Raw genomic sequence first — 17,087 nt, 5'->3', positions numbered from 1 at the left:
ATTCAAGGGGCTCGCGTCAGACGCCATATCCTGTTTTTTTTTCTGGTGCTCCTTATCCTCCAAATTTGCTTCCACTAACCTCAGGTAAAATAGTTACGTCCTTTTCATTGCTTTTTTTTTGGGGGGGGGTGAGGGAATTTTTTTCCCCCTTTTTATCCCCAATTGCACTTGGCCAGTTACCCCACTCTTCTGAGCTGTCCCGGTCGCTGCTCCACCCCCCTCTGCCGATCCGTGCAGGGCTGCAGACTACCACATGCCTCCTCCGATACATGTGGAGTCGCCAGCCACTTCTTTTCACCTGACAGTGAGGAGTTTCACCAGGGGGATGTAGCGCATGGGAAGATCATGCTATTCTCCCCAGCTCCCCCTCCCCCCCGAACAGGCGCCCCGGCCAACCAGAGGAGGTGCTAGTGCAGTGACCAGGACACATACCCACACCCAGCTTCCCACCCCCAGACACAGCCAATTGTGTCTGTAGGGATGCCCAACAATGCCGGAGGTAACACAGGGATTCAAACTGGCTATCCCCGTGTTGGTAGGCAACGGAATACACCGCTACACTACCTCGACACCCATCGCTGTCGTTTTTGTCTCGAAGAGGGGACTTCTCTTGACTTCTCAGTTTCAGGGGCTATTGTCCTGCCGGGCGATGTGTAATTACAATATGGAGTCATAATTAACAGCAGCTTCTCAGCTGATGAGGTCTAGAGAGGGCACAGAAAGTTGGCATGGGGCTGCCTATGAGATCATCATCATGCCATGCAAATGGAGACAATGGCTGTGTCAGAGCCTCAATGTTCCCAGGCCCCACTCTCAATTGGAAAATTAGCGGTAGGACAGAGAGCCACACTCGAGTAGCGTAAGCCCAAAAGTGGGGCTAGAAATCAAAAAATGAGCTCCGGCATGATGTAATGAAATGAAACCATACCGCTTAAGCACCCCGAGAGAAAAAACCCAACTCGGTCTTAATCAGTGCAGTTTAAAGCGTCTGCGTTTCAGACGAGCGAACGGCCCGGGGTTGTATTGTCAGTCACATAATACGCGGTCATCTGCTGGCCTATGTCTGTGGCTGGCAGCATCATGTGGCTTCCAGACATGACATATCGTAAGGTCACGCTTTGTTCCATCTCGGCCATTGTCTCTCTCTGCTTAACGCACGTTACTCAGTACATTAGTCATGTGCAACAACGATGTGAATGGCCGGGGAGGTTGTGTGTTTGAGATGATTCACAAGAAAGGAAACCGTAAAGCTAGACGGGTAACATCCTTCCTCAGGCGGGAAACCTTTAATTATGTTACAGCACATATCCGCCCTGCAGAGGCCACCTCGTGCCCCACACACTCAGACACGGTCTAACCAGCCGACCCATTTCCTCTGTCATTTCGAGCTGTCCTCCCACCTGTGCACAAGGAAGAACCTTCCAGATCATCCCTCTTTGTCAAGAAAATAGATGATCAGCGCATGTGAAGACATGCATAATTTAATGCCACCGAAGGAGTGTTGAGGTGGCTAAAAATAAACTGTAATTGTGCTGGGTGAATAATGTGATGAATGAAAGGTCGTGTGAGAAGCTAACAGGTCCCGTAGCATTTTAGTAATACAATTTTCATGAAAGGAGAAATAATTACACTTTAGGGAAATGGAACTCTGCATAAAAAAGGAAAAAGCTTCAGCCAAGAAACACACACAGGTGCTTTGGGTGAATTTAGTAGAAGAACGAGCAGATGCTCCTTTTGTCTTGCAGAGAACAGAAACTAATCTCTGGTGTGACATGGCAAAGTACCAAAGTGTAATTCGATTTACAAGAGATGATCCCTTTTCGTGTGATTGCTTTATTGCAACCAATTAAATGGCATCACCAGATATCAAAATTGATATAATTGGGTCTAACGTGTAAAACCCTCATGGATGTAGGTTTCAAGTGCACTGAATGGTCTTTGATGACTGCTGTCTATCATTCTCTGGACTGCCTGGTCCTTTGAGCTCCGTCAGCTTGATGCAGCCGTTGAGGGAGAGGATCAGAGGTTGTTTCTGGACAGGGCTTCTGTAATTGTCTGCCAGCTGTTCTCTTACTTCAGATCGCTTAAGAGAGTTCCCCCTCTCTTTACACCATCAGTGTTCCTCCTGTTGTTGTTTTTGGCGAGGGAAAATGAATAAACTCAATCCCCGGAGACCTTCGTTATTCACTCTGCAGCCCACACACACAGATGGGAGGCTATTTTTCCCCACAACAGTCGGGGAGAGCAGAAAAAAAAGCATCATGGTAAAGTTCTGTCTGAGTACAGATGGTTCAATATAACTCCCCAGAAATTCAATTACCAGTCGAACAAGGAGGGATGAAGCTTTTGAACTTCTGTGTTTCTTAACACCCCCCTCCCCTTCCCTCCCCTCTTACCCACAAGTCTTCTTAATGCACCCATGCAATGACTGGGTTATTGCTTCAGAGGACCAATCACGTGGCCCCGTCGTATCTCCGAGTCAAACAGTACAGAGATGATAAAGTGAGTAATGGATAGACCTAAAGTTCATGTCCTCAGCTGTCGCTGATGTTGATGGATGATTGGTAAATTGATTTGTCAAACTTGCACGGACACACACAGACACACACATAGACAAATGCTTTCATTCAATGCCTGTCTCATTCTGTGACATTGGTTCACACGCAGACATGTCTTGCCAGGGTGGCCTGATGTGGTGATTTGAATTTCCTTACATTGATGGCGTTGCTCAACTGGGATCTAGCTGGCTGGCGTTACAGCGTGATCATGACTAATTGTTTTTCCGCCTTTCTTGTTTCGGCCAAGTTTGTGAAATGGCTGAGGCCATGTTCACTGTGTGTTGTTGGACACAAGGATTTGAGTCATCAGTCAGCCTCATGACAGGAAGGTGCAGAGTGCATAGACTCAAACTAAGATACAACACACACACACACACACACACACACACACACACACACACACACACACAGTCAAGCGCTTGCATTTTGACTAGGACTGCAGTGAAAATCCTCTGAGACAAGGACACAGTGAAGTCACTCCTTTGTGTCACCTTTACAGTGGTTTATGATAGGGAGAGGTCTGTGTGATTTGTTTTCCAGTGTGGCATATTCATGGCACAGGGTATGTGTCCCTTCAGCTATGAGTTACCTTGTGCCAGCGGGCCCAGAATGTATAGCGCCATTTGTCGACAGGCGGGCATCAGTCCAAACACACCCTCTTGTGGAGAATAACAACACGGGGGGGGATGGTGGAGCACACACGGCCGGTATTATGTTAGATCAGCAAAGTTTCAGAATGCATCCTCGTACAAAGAGGCATGGGAACCATATTTTACACCCTTTCTACACAGTGATTACATCAGCCATTAGGCGTGATTCAGCCTTTCAAGCAGGGTACTGAGGTAGATGATAAACCACTCATCATTGTATTCGGCTTGGAACCGCCGTGCATGACTTTCATTTTTTTTACATGTTGGTTTTGGTTTATGCAGGCCAGCTCGGGCTGTGCATGCCACAAGGTTAATAGAGATCCCACTAGCCAATTGTCTCAGCCTGTTTGTCTTTGGTTTAGTCTCTGTGGTATGGATGAGAATGTACTTTACATCCAGCCTGCAGTCCTGGCAGCCTGTCCACTCTCCCTGACCTATGTGACCCTGTGTTAGGGCAGGCTCGGCCTCTCTCCTCTGCCTGTAGCAAGCAGCCATTAATAAATTATGCCTTGCTCATTACCCAGACCCTGTTATCAACCCGTGGCTGTGAAATTGATCTAGTCTGAGCCCCTCTCTCTTTTTCTGTCTCTCATTGAATTGCTATACTCTAAATCACAAGAGACCTCATGTCGTCCTTCATATGCTGTCTCTTCCTCCCCTTCTCTAGTCTTCCCTCCTTCTTTCTCATCTCCTCCTTCCTATCATCGCTGCTCTCTTGTCTCTCAGCCTCCTGTTCTCTCCAGACTCTGCCTTGCACTCGGTCCTCTCCCATCCCTCCCGTTCCTCTCGTGTCCACTCTTCTCGTCGCATCCCATTCGTAGTGCTCTTCAGCCATACATTTTTCAACACGCTCAGACTCGCATGCTTGCAAGGTGGATCCGAGCACCGGCTCTCAGAATGCGGTCGCCGTCGGTACTCGGATGACTACTCAAGTACTCAGAGGGTCACCGCTCATTTGTTCACAAATGAATCCCTCTCTGCCGAGAGTGCAGTCACGACGAGCATGAGCGTTCATGAGTGTTCTCAATTAGCTTGGCCACTCAATGGTCCTATTCCCTGAGGCAATTGTACGCCATTATGGCTAATGAGACCCAATCAGGGAAGACCATCCCAAGGCCAAGTCCTCCCATTCGATGCTGACTTTTTAGTAAGCCCCTTTGTCATTGGTCCAGGTTGGATTTGATTCAAACTGGCCATTTGAACGGAGACATTAAGGACCTGCCACGGCTGATAGACGCCAGAGTATGCCTCGCTGCCATCCACCACGCTTTGCTAGTCCAGCACTGGCAGAAATAGCCATTTACCCAACAGAGAGGAATCCAGGTCCTGCATCATTAAATGGGAACTGTCTAAAGCAGGGGATTTGATTCTGTCTCTATTTCTGGACCTTACTCAGGAAACCCTTTCAGGCTTGTAGTCAGGAACCAAAGTATTCTGTCTTTGTGTGTGACTCTTCCTTTTTCCCCCCTCCATCCATCCAAATCCTCTAAGCAGACAAGGGACAGAAAGAAAAGGAGAGAAAGAAAGAGACAGGCGGGGGACTGGATTGGAAGTGAGAAGTGTCATCATTGATCCCATCTGTGTATCTGTTTTTTGCATATGGAAATGAAATACGTATGACTTTGAGGTGAGAGAATGACTGCGAGACTGCCAGTATTTAATGTGCCATGGAGATGTTCCTCCACCGGTCTTTGTACAGAATGATATTAAATGTAGTATATACGGTTGGCACAAAAAAGTCTAGCTGGCTCCAAATGGCTGTATGCTTTAAATATGTACAAGCTCCAGTGAGTAAGATTGGTTTTGAAAGTTCGTGTCACTGGAAGTTGGCGTGTGTGTGTGTGTGTGTGCAGACATAAATTCACACAAGCACACACAAATTTTTGCATGGACATGTACACATGCAGAAACACACACAGACACACTCATACGCAAACCGTTTCCTTGGTGCGGGTACAGTAATCCCCTTTCAAGATCACAGTCACATCTATCAGAGCCTTAGCCCATCTCAGGCCAGCATCAAAGCCCTCGTCTCTCATCGTGATCTTAAACCCATTCCCACCAACCTCTCAGCTTCCTGAGCAAGAATTGGTCTACACGCAACACCATTACTCCTCATTAACGTCAACCTGTCGGAGATGGAGCTAACGCTCATTAAATGCTAGCCGCGCTGTTCGATCCCCCCCCCCTCACCCCCGCCCCCCCCCCCAATCCTCATTTCTCATTCATATCCCCTTGCTTTTCTTCTCTTCTGAGGACAGAGGGTCAGTAAGCTGGAGTTACGTTCAGTTACGCGGTGATTTGCACCGGCAATTGAAAATATATTTGTGTGTCCTAGAGCTGAAAGGCACTGCAAACCGCAGGCCAAGTCCCTTTTCCCTTACCGCTTTTAGACAGGCGTGTAGAGCTGCAGACAGTTCAGAGAAAAGGGTCAAGAACTTCTCGGGAAGGTTGTCTGCAGTCGTGTGTTCGCTTCATGTGTGCGCTCTGCCCATCCTGACAATAGCAGTCATGTTGGAGGGCAGACATGACAGTTGGCAGACAAACCTCGTGCTCCTCAATGGATCCTGATGTCTGCCTGTCTTGTGTTCTCAAAACCACACTTCCTGTAAAACTGCCCATCTGTACAAAATCCCATTCGGTTCAGCTGGGTGCACGCTAATGCAGAATATATGCACACACATATACAGAACACATAAAGAAATAGAAACCAACAGTAAAGGCCACACCCACACACATATATAGATGAAAAACAAATCTTTATACATGCACAAACACACATGCACACACTTATCTGCCCGGCCAACCACCTCTTGGCTCTTTTGCCTTTGGCAGACTGCTTGTGAATACATAACAGTCCTCCAGTGATGTACTGCAGTTCATGATTACTTTATAAAGCTCTGCATATTTTAAATGTAGAATATTTGATATTCAATCTGTATCTTTCCTTCCTCTTGGCCGATTTTGATAATGTGATTGCAGGCTCTGTTCTATTCAACATTCACTTTTATCCAATAAGCTCTTGTCTCCCATCGCAGGAAATTAAGTTGTCATCCAGTGTCTCTTTCATTAATGTGAATATCATTTCATTGCTGTTTATTAAATTCCAGACCGTAGCTGATGAGGCTGTGGCCAGAGGTGACTCCAATAGCCGAGTTATATTTTAAACTCTCCTGCTTGTCAGTATATTATTAATAGGGATCTTGTATTGAACACATTTTCTCTCGTGCAAATTATTCATGTAATAAGGAAGGCAAGTGCATTATGCATCAGTTGTACTGTAGGTGTTCATATATTCAGCTTATACAATATTCTTCTGCACTTTGATTGGGAGAGTCCATGCAGCGTCTATCTCTTGAATAGTTTATACTCAGCTTTCTCTTTCCTTTCTCCCTTTCTCAGGTGGACCTTGGGTTCTTGCGGTTTGTCTCGGCCATCGGGACACAGGGGGCCATCTCCCAAGAGACCCGGAGGACCTACTTCGTCACGTCCTACAAAGTGGATGTCAGTTCCAACGGAGAGGACTGGATCACCCTGAAGGAAGGCTCCAAGCAAAAAGTAAGAGAAAAAGAAGCACATACCTCTCACCTGCCCCCACCTGCAGCCTCTCCTTGCAGCCTTTTTCCATCCTCTGTCTTTCCTTTCATTAGTCCTCTTACTCCAGACATCACTGTTTGCTTTAATATTATCTACTTATCATTCAACTCAACTTTTAGTAGAATACAGTTCTGCAGGATAATAGATGAAACCCTCCCTTGCCAGACATTTTTGTGAGTGATCGCCAGCTTACAAAGCTGACAGTTTTCATGCTTTCAATGTCACCTATTTTTGTGCCATAGGTTACATCAGACTTCAGACCATAATGTAGTTGTCCCTAACTGGTTTAGGCTGCTGGTGGAAATATAAACTCATTCTAGAGGCTGAATGTTGTTTCCAACCCTAAATAAGACTAGGAGAGCAGGGAGTAGATAAACCTTTTGATTTATTTCTGTGCACATCTAGGCTGCCCAGTGACTATGCCATAGAAACCAACGCTGCAGATGTACTGCACTTTGAATATCTCATCTTGGTAAAAGAGCCAGCTGACTTGAGTTGTGGTCTGGTCCATGTTCTCTTTGAGCTCAACAAAAAAGGGGGGAATGCCCGGCTATATGTACTGGAGACTCTGCCTCCTAGCTTGCAATTATGCACTTTGTTTGGTATGGTAATATGCCCACAAACTCTGTGTCAGAGGGTGGTATTTACAGCCGAGACTTCAGTGGTTAGTGCAGCAGTCACCGGAGGGATTCTGAACAGTATATAGCCACTGTTTTGCGTCAAGCACTCGTCAGCTTGCCGTAAAAGAAAACGGGGATAACAAAAGACCTGATAAACAAGAGTTAGAGGGATAAGAGATGAGTGAAGGAAACAGGAGCGCTTGTCATGTTTGAGCAGCTGGTAGAGGTGGGTGTCGGAGAAAAGAGAAAAATAGGAGGAGAAAAAGAAGGGAGGTATAGGGAAAGAATGCTGGTCCGGAGTGTGACAGGCTATAATGATCGATCAGTGATCAGCCTGTCGAACAGAGCGGCTTTTGTCCATCTGTGTTTCTAGAGACAACAGCCCCATCGCCGGGGGTGTGAAAAGGGTCAATGAGGTGTCTTTTTGACAAGAAGTGTGACATGCAAATAGCACAGGACGTATTTGAGTAAAACACCGCCAGGCTGTGAATGGAACAAAAAGTGTTTTGTGCCAAAAAAGCATCCAAACACCCTTGTTTGTGCTGCTGTGTATACATACCCCCCAGCCCACTTCTTTCATGACCTCTTCAAAGTACACACAGTCCCTTTTCTCAAGTGGCAGCTCGAAGGTGCCACGAAAAGCCTGGCCTGTGTTTTTCTGGACTCTAAAGTGCTTTTGTGAGGAGTGGGCCCATTTGCTAACTGCTGAGTTTGCAAGATAAAGCCTTACCACAGCCAGGCAAAAAGCCATTTAATAGTTAGCAAGTGAAGAGGAGCCATGTCATGACATTTAAGAGAGAAAGAGAGTGACTTTGTTGCAAGTCCCTTAGTGGGGCGGACGACTAGTATCGCCCAGGGACTAATAGCTAAGAATAACATTCAACACACACACTTATGTTACTCGCCATCTATCTCTCCGTAACTTTCTTACTGACACTTTAAACACTCCCTGTCATCTCCTATCATCTAGGTAGCTACCTAGCTAAATGATAGCTTGCTAGCAATCTATCTGGTAACAATTTACTTTGACTATATATACATGACACATTCATTACACAGCTATAGACAGCCATAACTGATCTAGTATGAGTCATAAAGGTTTTATTCATGTTCTGAGTAATGCCGTTTGCTCACTGTCTTGACGAAGGATTCAGAGACTTCTCATCTTGACTGAGTATCCAGCTCTCCAGATGTGGTGTGGTATAAGCATCGAGCATACAGCAACAGAAGACATTAGTGGAGGCAAGAAACCAGTCAGTAGGCCTAACACTGCGAGGTGGTAACACAACATGTGAAGAAAACCTTTATGACTTATACTGGATCAGTTATGTCATATCTACAGACTGTCTGTAGCTGTGCAACGAACGTGTCATTTATGTAGAGCATTACCATCTATCTTTATCCCCCTGTTCTCTTAGGAAGTAAAACAGTGTGATTCCTCTCTGCCCCATAGCCACTCAGCAAGTTGGGTCAGGAGGTCGTACTGTCACCGGTGTGTTTCAATTAGTCTGAATGAGCCCTGATGGACTGAATGGAGTAGTTTACTAGGTGGCCTGCCTCTTCATATGGTGCTAGTAAACTGTCAACTGACCCCAGGGAAAAACAGTGACATCTTTGACCTTTAAGCAGGATGCAGCAGTAAAATTGGGTTGAGATCCGGGGGAGAGGACAAAAACGGTCCATTTGCAGCAGTAATCTTGTCAGTGTGCCACTCTTTGTCTCTGATTTCACTGTTTTCTTGTCCCCGTCTGTTTGCGCTGCACCTGCAGTGTGACAGCACGGAGATTACACGTGCCCAATTTGAGATGTCAAAGGAAAATGCCACCCTTACTTCCCTTAAACTAAAATGAATATGAAGTATTCGTTTTATGAAACACAGCCTAAAGATACAACAACATTACGTTACACCTTACGAGAGGAGAGAGAAGGTCCCCTGCCATAGCTTCTTGTTTCTGGAGCAAGGCAGTTATGCAGTGCTCAGGCCTCTTTCGCTGCATTTTCACTCGACAAACTTCGTAAATAATTTACTTTTTTTGCTCTATCTCAATTCCAGGTTTTCCAAGGCAACACCAACCCAACAGACGTTGCCAAGACAATGCTGCCCAAGCCAACACTGACGCGTTTCATCCGGATACGTCCGGTTACCTGGGAAGCAGGCATCGCACTGCGCTTTGAGGTGTACGGGTGTAAGATATCAGGTTAGTGCTGCCTTGACCGCAGATGCCACACGTTAGGATATACGCAGAGAAACTGGTTTAGTCATGTCTTTTCCCCACAAAAACTGAAGACATCATCAGTTCATATTTGTGTCAGTTTGCTGTCAGATGCCAAACACTTTCCTTTTTTTCATTAGTTAAAATCTGTCATGACTATTTTACTTAAGGTGAAAAGGTGTTATCTATGCATCCTCTTTTCGTTTTGTATCTGGCTGGAATTTTACCTCCCCTACACAGCGGCAGGAGCATCGTAGCTGAGTTGTTAGAGGCAAGCTGTCGATGAGAGTCCTACGCCGAGGCTATAGCAAAGCTGCTGCATAATGGAGGAGTGGCACATGAAGCAGGATTACCTATTTATGTTACCTGATGTTTAGATGTAACACATTTATAATTAATGAATCCAACAACTGGCAAGGCACACAGGCGGCGCTAGGACCAGGGGGCTTTATGCGGGGACACACACACACACACGCCTCCCCTCTGTTAGGTTCTCTGTCTCTCTCTACAACTTTCTCTCTGTAACTATCTCTCTCTCTTCACTTCTCCCTCTGTTTTTGGTCTCTCCCTCCTCCTCATGTAGTCTCAGCCCCCCTGCTGGTCTCATCCCACCCTCATATCCCAGCCCATCTTCTGGCTTCCTTCCACCTACTACAGAGCTCTGCTTGTGGTAGAACCCCTATCGTCATCGCCTCTTTGTCAGGGTGTATTATGATAATGAGAGGGAGAGGGGTGCGCGCACATGCGGCTCACTTTCATCCGCGCACGTATGTTTGTCAGCACATCTGTCAGTGTCTCTCTGGCTTTACGAGCATTTGTTTTGAATGTTTACGACTGTCGTTGCTGCCTTGTGGAGTACATCATCTACCATAGTCGTTTGTGCATAGTGTGTGTGTGTGTGTGTTAGTGCCTCCACATTAACAGTTTTATATTATATAAAGTTTCATATAATAAACATGTAACTCTCTATATAATGGCACTGTATAGTGCGGGTACGCCAGGGTTACAGCTTGGGCGTGTGTGCTGGGATGACGACCAGACCACTGCATGGAGCGCAGAACACATCACAGAAACTAGACCACCGCAGGGCCTCCTCCGTGACGTCAGCACCGAGCGGCAGCCAAACACTCTGAAGAGACTGCCAGCTTCTCTAGATGCTAGCTACAGATTGCTAGATACAGACTGGAGAGAATGAGAGAGAGAGAGAGAGAGAGAGAGAGAGAGAGAGAGAGAGAGAGAGAGAGAGAGAGAGAGAGAGAGAGAGAGAAAGAAAGAAAGGAAGCTCTGAAACAAGGACTCCAAAAAGGAGCTACTGTTACGTACAGATGGACTGAGGGCTTTTTGCACCTCTTTGCTTCTTTCCAGAGAGGCATGCCTACGTGCCGACCGACGAAAACAAGGAATTTTTAAAAGGCAAAAAAGATGAATCATTATTACTATGGGGCCACGGAGCAATATTCAAGGAGGTCTTTCTCAAATCAAAGTGCTTAGCTTTGTATGTCACAACCATAATTTTAGACTTCAGAGAATAGGAGACAGACCCCAGAAGGCCCAAGGGAGTATTTCCTGAGCCATTATGGTCATCACCATGTGTTTGGCGTGCCCCACTGACACACACAGCTACTCATTAATAACTCCTCCTGCCTTGGTGTTTGTAAATATGTTCATGTGCGTGCACGAGTGTAGCCAACTGATGCTCCACCCAAATACAGACACACGCACATGCACACGCACGCACACACACACACACACACCAATCAGACACTCATGTTTGTTCCTGTGGGTGTGTGATTGCAAGCACGCCATTGATTAAACCTCTCTGATTCTGTCAGCTGAAGTCCATTAACAGCTCCAGATTATCTGGGACATTAACTAAATCTAAATCCAGATTTCACACACACACACACCCACACGTGCTCTTCTTTTTCATACTGCTGCACTTCAAAGGCGGTCATTGTACAGTGGAAGGCCTCAGCGCTGCTCTGCCAGGGGCTAGCTCCTCTGATCACACTTGCACAGATCTTGGCAGAGGACAAAAGCGAGACAGAGGAAAAACCCTGAAACAGCATGGCGGAGAGTCTTCCGCATTGCCAGTGTGTTCCTAGAGCTCTGATCTGGACTCTGACTCCTCTCCTTGGAGAGACACCCAGGGCCAGGGATTTGTCTCATGGGTCTGCATAGGAGCGGTTTGTGATAACTAGAATGGAGACAGGTCTGAATAAAGCCTTGTTCTCCAGCTCGCCTCGCTATGTTCCCAGATGCGGATATGCTAGCCAGTTCCTGCACTGGTACAGTGCACACTTTGTCTTGCAGCAACACAGAAGATGTAATAACACCTGGTTATACCATCTCCATGGGAGCCAGATAGTAAATGTGTTCTTGTTTAACCGAAGTTCCTGAACAGAGTGTCTTCAGATTGAACGGAGACAGGAAGAGAGACAGACTGGAGACATTGGCTCAGCCTGTTTTCTTCAGTGCAACATCTCATGACACTTCCTGCACATTCTGGGACATTGCAATTACGCGATAGCAATGCATATGCTTGTAAACCTGAAAAAAAGGGGCGCAAAAAAAAACAAGCAACAGCCCTTTGGAAATGAATGCGAGCTGTGTGTCCAGATATCCTGGAAAAACATTAGCTTTGTCAGGAATAATGCATGGGAAGAGCAGAGAAGAAAAGAGAGAACGTGGACAAGAAACAGTGAGGTGTCAGAAGACACGTCCCCACTTCTGTTGAGAAGCCGAACAGCAGATGAGTACAGAGGGAGTCAAAGAGGTGTGTGTGTATTCGGGGAAATAAGGGAGATGAAAAGAAAAGCGCTCCCAGAATGGTGGAAGCACCATCTGAGGGGAGGGTTTTAATTGGCTGCCTAGAGACAATCGCTTCAGGCGCAGGAATTAGTATGCAGGCCTTCTCGAGAGTTTAGACAGGGAGAGATCACAGCAACATCACACAGAGTTTGGGGAGCTGTCCTCCTCACTTTGACTTTCCCTGTCACTATCTCTCAGGTGCCCAAACATGAGCCTCAAACTCACACACTAGACTATGACTGAGTGATGTGAAATATCAAGCTGTTGGATATAGATCAAGCCTTCAGTTGCCACAGGTTCTCATTAATTCTCATCAAAAATGGAGAAGCTAACCCTTTTACCTTCTCTCTCTTTCTCTCTTCCCCAGAGTACCCATGCTCGGGGATGCTGGGCATGGTGTCGGGGCTGATCGCTGACTCCCAGATCACAGCCTCCTCCCACACAGACCGGAGCTGGGTTCCAGAGAATGCCCGCCTGCTGACCAGCCGTTCAGGGTGGACCCTGCTGCCCCAGCCGCAGCCCTTCACCAACGAGTGGTTGCAGGTGGACTTGGGCGAGGAGAAGCTGGTGAGGGGTCTTATCATCCAGGGAGGGAAACACCGCGAGAACAAGGTCTTCATGAAGAAGTTCCGCCTGGGCTACAGCAACAACGGCTCCGACTGGAGGATGGTGCTGGATGCCAACGGCATCAAGCCAAAGGTGAGAACGATGGGGTAGATGTTGTAATACTTTAGCGTGGACTTGGTTTTGAGTCCACATTTTGAAAGTCTCGGTATCAAGCTCAACTGGGGTCATGGGATGCTGGAGCCTATCCCAGCAGTCATCGGGCGGCAGGCAGGGAGACACCCTGGACAGGCCGCCAGGCCATCACAGGGTCGGCACAATCACACCTAGGGACAATTTAGTATGACCGATTCACCTGACCTACATGTCTTTCCCCTATCCCCATCCCGCAACCCCAATTGGGATAAGCGGCTTAGATAATGGATGAAATCAAGCTGAGTCTCATCTCAGACTTGACAACAGAGTGATTTGCACCTGACTCGGACTTTTATTTTTTCTCGCCAAGTACAAGACTTTTATTTATTTATATGTTTATTTAAATTAACATCAAACTTACCCTGTGGAAATCAATAAAGTGCAGTCTAATCTAATCTGTTTCTTTTTTTACTATATTTATATCTCTAGTAGCATTGGAAAATAAGAATCTGAAGCACTCCTACCTTGGAGCAAGAAGAAAAAACCTAAATAAATATTACAGTGGTGTTTTAGTTATTTACAGTAAAGCACTACAGTTACAGTAGCGTTCTTCTGTAAATAGAGCACTACCGTAACTGTAGTGTTTAATTGGACCGGCACTGATCTGATGTTAGTCCACATAAATTTTGGCCCCAACAGTCTTTTTTTTATCCCCCCCCCCACACACACACACCTTTTTCGCCCCAATTGTACTTGGCCAATTACCCTATTTTCCAAGCTGTCCTGGTTGCTACTCCACCCCCTCTGCTGATCCGGGGAGGGCTGCAGACTGCCACATGCCTCCTCCGATACATATGGGGTCACCAGCCGCGTCTTTTCACCTGACAGTGAGGAGTTTCGCCAGGGGGACGTAGCGCGTGGGAGGATCACACTATTCCCCCCAGTTCCACCTCCCCCCTGTACAGGCACCCCAACCGACCAGAGGAGGCGCTAGTGCAGCGACCAGGACACACCAACATCCGGCTTCCCTCCCGCAGACATGGCCAATTGTGTCTGTAGAGATGCCCAACCAAGCCGGAGGTAACATAGGGATTCGAGGCCCCAACAGACTTGAGTTGGGTCTTAAAGTCTTAGACTGGCCTTGGTTTTGCTGAGCTTGACTACAAGACTTCAGCAGACTGGGATCTTACTTTCAAGAGGATGCAGCAGCACAGGGGAGACATAAGAGCACTTATATAAGATGGTACTGTGTCATATATATTTCTTTTATAAAAAATATCTTGGCAAAGAAGCAGATTAAAGAGGATGGTAACAGTGTGATTTCAAACTATCTTAAGTAAAAAAAAAATCTCTTGAGAGCGTAATGAAAAATCATCTTAACACATGCTTCTGAAAAAAAAAGCTCTTAGAAATGCAGAGACGTCGATTTGGATTGCAACACATTTAGTCCATTTCTGCCAGAACACGGCACTCGGCAGTTGTTCAGCAGTCGTTGCAAGTAATTTTCAGCGGTACTTTAAATCACATTAGGATAAGCATCTTGAGATGTCGCTTTGACTCCTGGCCCTGTTCCCTCCTTCTGTTTTGTATTCTGGACAACATGCGTTGTTCAATCCCGAGTATTGTAACCAAGTGGGAGAGGAGGGGTGGGGCGGAGAGGAGAGGGGAGGGGAGAGAGAAAGTACGCCATGAAGATGCGAGCCCATACGTACCTAGCAGCATCACTCTGCTTTGAATGTATCACATGTATGCAGCCACGTGTGTACAGGCTCGAGCACACCAACACACACGCACACACACACGCACACACACACACACAAACTTCAGGACGTGAAGATGTGTGACCACCACAGCTTGTCCCCAATTACAAGTGTCCCTGGCAGGTTATAAATCTGATCCAGATGGCCTGATGGTTGATTTATGGAGGGAGCTTAGAGGATCCATATCCTCCCGTCCTACGTAGCTACATCTCTCCCCTTTCTCCTTGCTGCAGAGATTCCTGCCATCAAAGGTGCTCCAGACTCCACCACCTGATAACACCTATTAATCCACTTCTATCATTCCTCCATCTCCTCCTCTCCCGCCTTGCTTTCCTTTTCACCAGTTTTCTTTCATTTGTTCCCTCAGTAGAGGGAGATCTGAGGCGGCGTTGAAGGAGCTACAGTTGCTTTCGACAGAGGTATATGTCAGGCTGTCTTGACCACCGGCCCCCCGCTGTGTCTGTTGCCTCGGCAGCACTTTAGATGTCAGCGAGAAGAGAGAGATCTGGTCATTTTCTGTTGTTTCCCATTGTCACTCTATTCATACCTCCGCTCTTCAATGCCGCATCTTTTTTTCAGATGGCAGGAAGAAGTCTGCCTCAGGGTATCTGCATGTGGAGAGCTGGATCAGTCAAACTCACCATAATATCATTATCAGCAATGTTGTGCCTTATATCCTTTCTTCACCAACTCTTCTCTGTCTCTCTCTCTCTCTCTCTCTCCCTCATGCTTCCCTCCATTTCTCTCTTAGATATTTGAGGGGAATATGAACTACGATACACCGGAGCTGAGAACGGTGGAGCCTCTGCTAACCCGCTTCGTCAGAGTCTACCCAGATAGGGCCACCCCTGCCGGGATGGGCCTACGACTCGAGCTCCTGGGCTGTGAGATCCAAGGTACAGCTGGCCTTTAACCTCCTGAATTAAAAATGTGACACATACTGAGATGCCATAAACATGCTCATACACACCACTGCACACATATGGGTGGGTACCTGTGTGCACACCATCATAGAGCCATGCATAGACACGTCTTCCATCAGCCCGGTTAGCGTCGTGTTTTTAGTCCCAGTCGTGAGAATGGGGTGGGGGAGTATTCAAAGATGCGTGTGAGGATTCCCCATGTTGAGCCAACAGCTGTCCTGCTACTACTTTTTATCCCCAAGGGGGACAGTTGTCTTGTCTCGCCGCATCCCCCCATCACGCAGCCACTCATAGTTGGGATCAAATGAAAGCCCACCTGGCCTTGTGGGATTATAGCAGACTGGCCTCCATCACGCTCCACCCAGAACTCTCCCCCACTCTCTCACTTTTCCGATCAGATGCACACACACCCACACTCCAATGCCTCGCCCTTACCATCTCAATATTACCTTTATTTGTTTTCTTGGTGTAAGCATTTTAGTCCTCTCTCTCTCTCTCTCTCTCTCTCTCTCTCTCTCTCAAAGCTCATTCAGAGTAGTAAAAGCTCAGCATTATAAGACCGTGCTGTAGCGGTATGGTCCTAAATGGATTTACATATTGGATTTCACCGAGAGAGTGGGCCCATCCCATTGCAAGCCATGCACTCCCACCGGGGGCTTTAGTGCGATGATAATGCTTGTTTTCACCATTGACGCTAAAGACATGCACACACTGTGACACATAGCACCGATAATTACTCCACTAAACATGTGGTCAAAGACATGCATTTACACTCACGTATATATACAGGTGCTAGTGCTGGTGCAATGGGGGGGGGGGGGGGGGGGTTCTGCATGTGTGTGTGTACGGAGTCCCAGCGAGAAGGCTAAATCCTTATTTTTGTGTGGAGCTCCCCTGACGCAGCGTTGACCCCATCTGTGACCTCCTCCGCCCCGAATCTGACAAGGGCTGATCTGTCTCATATTTCATCTAGGAGCAGGAGAGCCAGGGAGACTACTGGCTGACACACGTGCAGGCACACATGCACGCACATACACCCACATGCCCCCCCACACACACACACACACAAAGATGCGCATACATTTTTCAAGCAGTGCCTCCATCAGTCTCGCCCATGGTCTCCCCCCCTTCCTCCTTCTGCTTCCCTCCTCCTCTCCCTCCTTGCCTCCCTCTGTGCCAGTGAGGCCGTTCATTACTCTGTCAGTGTAAACACACAAACACACACACACCACAGGCCGGCTGTGTGGCAGCGGAGC

At 47.1% G+C, this 17,087-nt stretch overlaps 1 protein-coding gene across 2 annotated transcripts in view; it reads left to right on the top strand.

The window, feature by feature from the left end:
- nrp1a (neuropilin 1a) overlaps positions 1-17,087 on the top strand; it is a 76,346-nt gene that overhangs the window by 47,298 nt on the left and 11,961 nt on the right. For both annotated transcript variants that reach the window (XM_056299180.1, XM_056299179.1), the window contains exons 8-11: positions 6,611-6,766; positions 9,479-9,623; positions 12,817-13,148; positions 15,660-15,804. In XM_056299180.1, the coding sequence (XP_056155155.1) occupies positions 6,611-6,766; positions 9,479-9,623; positions 12,817-13,148; positions 15,660-15,804 (778 nt within the window). The remainder of the gene's footprint in view (positions 1-6,610; positions 6,767-9,478; positions 9,624-12,816; positions 13,149-15,659; positions 15,805-17,087) is intronic.

The sequence above is a fragment of the Lampris incognitus genome, chromosome 19, assembly GCF_029633865.1.
Source record: "Lampris incognitus isolate fLamInc1 chromosome 19, fLamInc1.hap2, whole genome shotgun sequence".
Classification (NCBI taxonomy): Eukaryota; Metazoa; Chordata; class Actinopteri; order Lampriformes; family Lampridae; genus Lampris; species Lampris incognitus.
Note: the sequence above shows the minus strand (reverse complement) of the source record. Positions and strands in the feature narration are given on the sequence as shown.